General features: G+C 32.0%; 1 protein-coding gene across 1 annotated transcript; it reads left to right on the forward strand.

Moving 5' to 3' along the window:
• Positions 1-406: 406 nt before the first annotated feature.
• On the forward strand, positions 407-3,662 carry LOC127071339 (uncharacterized). The gene is made up of 5 exons (XM_051010499.1): positions 407-822; positions 1,495-1,899; positions 2,052-2,194; positions 2,677-3,233; positions 3,465-3,662. Exons 1-5 carry the CDS (start codon positions 678-680, stop codon positions 3,466-3,468), a joined length of 1,254 nt encoding a protein of 417 aa, XP_050866456.1. The 5' UTR covers positions 407-677; the 3' UTR covers positions 3,469-3,662.
• Positions 3,663-4,184: the final 522 nt, after the last annotated feature.

Consider the following 4,184-nt stretch of genomic DNA (forward strand, 5'->3'; position numbering starts at 1 on the left):
TAACAAATTATTAATTAATATTTAATTCCATTAACAAGTAATGAATATTGCAATAAGTAATAAAATAAAAAAAGAAATTGCAAAGTGATTATTTCCCTGTAGAAAAAAAAAAAGAAAATTTTATAAAACGTAAGTACAATTTCGTATTGATCATTGATGTGAACGAAATTGTTTTCTTATCTTTTTTTTTCTTTTTCTTTTCTTTTCTTTTCCTTCTTCTTCTCCTTAAAGAAGAGCTACGGAAGAGCAACGACAGGATAGAGGCGGAGTATGCCTCCTTCGCGCGAACTTGTGGGGTCCTACGGCCATGTAATTGGGATCCTGTGGCTCCTGGCAAAACTCGATAGTGGGGGAGGCCCTATGTAAGCCCTCGAACGGCCGAGGTCCAGCCCATCCAGCATCAGGACATCGTACCAAGGTCGTCCTGGACAGTACGATTTGCAAAAGGAATTTACGATCATCGAGTTTATCATATTGGAGTTTTATAAAAATTTTTATCGTTGTCACTGTTGTTGCTAAATTCATAAAAATCAGTTGAGGATTTTGAAAAAAAATTCTTTTGTTCTTTTTTTCATTTCTTTTCTTTTCTGGTGGTTGCAGGGAAAGATATAACGACGATTGTTGTTCGTACTTCGTAATAAAAAATAAGAAAAAATATATATATATATACGTACGAAATGAAGTTAGGCTACTTGCTCGTTTTATTTTACCTTGGGGTTAGTATGGCCACGAGAAGAAGCAGATCAACAACGTCTGCGACTGGAGTAACGTCTACGACATTGAAGAATGACGATGAACTGAGCTATCCAGAATCAAGTGAAGGTAAGTGATAATATATTTTATTTTTCTTCGGTTTTGTCTGATTAATTTGAAAAATTTCCTTTTCTTTTTTTTTTGTTTTAAATTTCACGTTATCACGTTGCGTTATATGTACTGTTAAAGATCAACGAGTACGATATTTTCGTATGCTTTCTGTCAATTTCTCTCGGTTTCTTTTCTTTCTTTCTTTCTTTCTTTTTTTCCCTCTTCTTTCTGTTAATTATAACTTCTAAATACAGTTGAATTTAATTGAGACAAATCGAAGAGTCCGAGATTATTCGTTCGTGTTTGTAAATTTTCTAATAATTCAGTTCCTTTTTCATAATTACGTTTGTTAATGATTGATTAGAAAAATAAGTCGTTCGACGAGTTGCTGAATTAATTAATAATTGATAATTGTTTTAAATAATATTTTATACGTTATAAATATATATATATATTTATAAAAAAAAAGATAGCATTACAAAAAATAGAATTATTCGTAAGAAAATTTCGAAAGAAATTAATCACTTGCGAATATTCATATTTTTTCTTATTAATCGTTCGATATTATATTTACTACGATTGTGAAATATATTAATTCAATTGATTTTAATTTTTCATTGAATTATTTGATACCATGCAAAAAAGAAAGGAAGAAAAAAAGAGAAGAGAAACATTTCGTAATCGTTACAGAATTGGAACATCCATGGGACAGTATAAAGTTACAGAAATTAGATGGTCGATCGAATGTTTGGTCGAACGATCATAATACTACCGTCGATAATACCGTCATTATTAGCCGCGATAATGGTGGAATAATCGAGGGAAAACAATATGGAGAAATACCGAATCCAATTTCCATACCAAATCCAATTTCGCCTACTTACGCGCCGTCCTCTCGTCCACCTTTGCCGTCCGGTTGTTTGGCCTCTAGAGGACAATTTTCAAGTGAGAAAAATTGTGCTAATTATTTGAATTGTTGGGACGACGTTGTCATTGAACAAACATGTCCGAATGGATTGTTATTCAATGACTTTACCAATTTCTGCGATTTCGATTACAACGTAAATTGCGGCAAAAGACCACTCCCAACTCCGAGTAAGTACGAAATTGAATTAAAAGAAAAAAAAAGTCATTAAAAACAAATAAAATAAAATTCTATACGACGTAATCTAATCTCTTGTTGTTCTTTTCGTTTTTTTTTTCTTTTGCTTTTTTTTTTTTTTTTATTTTTTCTCACGCACGTACAGAACCGCCATTACCGCCGGGGTCAAAGTTATGCCCGGATACATACGGACGTTACCGTAGCTCGTTGAACTGCTCGGAATTCTACGTTTGTCTTGCCAATAAACCCATCAAGTTTGGTTGTCCTCGAGGATTGGTCTACAATGACGTAAGCATTTCGATCTTATGACATTACCTTTCTCGAACGTAAAATTACTTAGGTAATACGAAAAAAATAGGTTTATATCGACAAGTATACAATTTTATTGCGATCGTAATTCATGATTTTCAAATAATTAGACACGTATCTTCCGTTTATCTCGAGAAAAATGTCAATGAATTATGAAAGAAAAAAAATATATATCCATATATAGTTCCATTAAAGAAAAAAAAATAAATTAATTAATTAAACATTGAAACTTCCTCCACCAGTTGACCTGCAAAAAAAAAAGAAAGAAAAGTATATCTCTTCGTATCGAACATAAATCTCCGAACGAATTTATTTGTTTTCTTTTTTTATAAATTCGATATCAACAATTTTTCATAGATAGACACACAATAGATAGACATGAAAAAGATTGATTATCAATCATACCTGAAGGTAGATATCGTTTCGATTATTTCTAATTGCATATAAACATTTTTTCTTAGGAATTGGGCGTATGCGATTATCTACGTAACGTCGACTGTAAAGGTAGTGCCACACCAAAACCTCAACAATCAACGACTCAATCTTGGTCACAATCGTCCGTTTCTATTCAGTATCCTCCTTCGTATCCCTCGCAATCTCCTTACCCGACGCAACAACCATCTTACATTCCGCAGCAACCAACAAGACCAAGTTCCCCTTATCTCGGTAGTTCATGGGTTAGTAACGTCAACGGTGAATTATGGCAGCAACGTTCCGGCAACAAGGAACAGGAATTAGAAAAGGAGGATAAAGAAAAGGATACGGAGTCGAAGAAACCGGAAATAATCGAGGAATTAACAGAATCTTCGAGTATAACGAATCCATGGACTATTCTTCATACGATACCGGCGTCCATGAGTAAAATTCCTTGTACCGATGGTGATTTCCATAAACTCGATGAAACGTGTACAAGTGTACTCGTCTGTAGATCTGGTCGACCACAGTTAGTACGGTGCACAACGGGGATGATCTACGATAGATCTACGGATTCTTGCAAACCGTTTACGATTGCTAAATGGTATGTATAATTTTTGATTTAATTATAAAATTATTATACGATGTTATATGATGGCAATATTTATTACAAAAAAAAAGGTATGAGATATATCGATCGTAATATTATTACATTAGGAACGACGCGATGTTTCGTTCGTTGTAATGTTATTTTATTTTAATTCGTCATAAGATGGATCATTTGTAAATCATATTTATTTAGATTTTGATTTTCTTTTTCTTTCTTTTTTTTCAGCTAACTTAAGAAACAAACTCGAAACTAAACGTTCGTCAAAGGATTCTCGAAACCAGTGATGGAACCATATCTTTTTTTTGCAATTTAACGATCTCGTCAAAAGAATTTTTAATGATTCGTAATGCGCATATACATGTCAAATAAATCGAACGATTGATTTATTACGAAATAATAAATTAACATTGTAAACTAAGAAAGGATTTGATACAAATTTCTTTGTTATTTCTTTAACGTTAAACACTGATAGATCCCTTCCTTTCTTTTTGGTCAATCTATTGACTGAAGCTTCTATTAAAAAAAGAAAAAAGAAAGAAAGAAAGTAGCTCCTAATTATTTATTTGAAATTTACATTTTTTTATTTTTGATAATTCGTTCCAACTTTTTAAAATTAATGAAAGAATCATACTACTGTCGTTTTCTTTCTTTTCATAGATTTAATTTTCGATGAATTAACGCTTCGTTAAAAATAATTAATTTCCCCTATAAAATAATAATTCGTCGATCTAACAGAAATAATGATATAATTACGTATACGTATAAGGTATGAAAGAAATAAGCCGTAATGATTATTTTATATGAAGCTTGACGTTACTACATAAAATTTTACGAAACATCCGGCTAACATATTACCTCGTTAAATACTGCCAATGATCAATTTATAAGAAGATAAGTACGTCTTAAACACGTGTTAAACGCGTCGGTATTGTTCTTAAATGGTAA

This window comes from Vespula vulgaris, chromosome 21 (assembly GCF_905475345.1).
Source record: "Vespula vulgaris chromosome 21, iyVesVulg1.1, whole genome shotgun sequence".
NCBI lineage: Eukaryota > Metazoa > Arthropoda > Insecta > Hymenoptera > Vespidae > Vespula > Vespula vulgaris.

Excerpts from the sequence above, each read along its gene's own strand:
- LOC127071339 (XM_051010499.1), top strand. The coding sequence starts at position 678 with ATGAAGTTAGGCTACTTGCTCGTTTTATTTTACCTTGGGGTTAGTATG. Across the intron at positions 823-1,494 it reads CTATCCAGAATCAAGTGAAG|AATTGGAACATCCATGGGAC; the intron begins GTAAGTGATAAT and ends TAATCGTTACAG. Across the intron at positions 2,195-2,676 it reads GAGGATTGGTCTACAATGAC|GAATTGGGCGTATGCGATTA; the intron begins GTAAGCATTTCG and ends ATTTTTTCTTAG.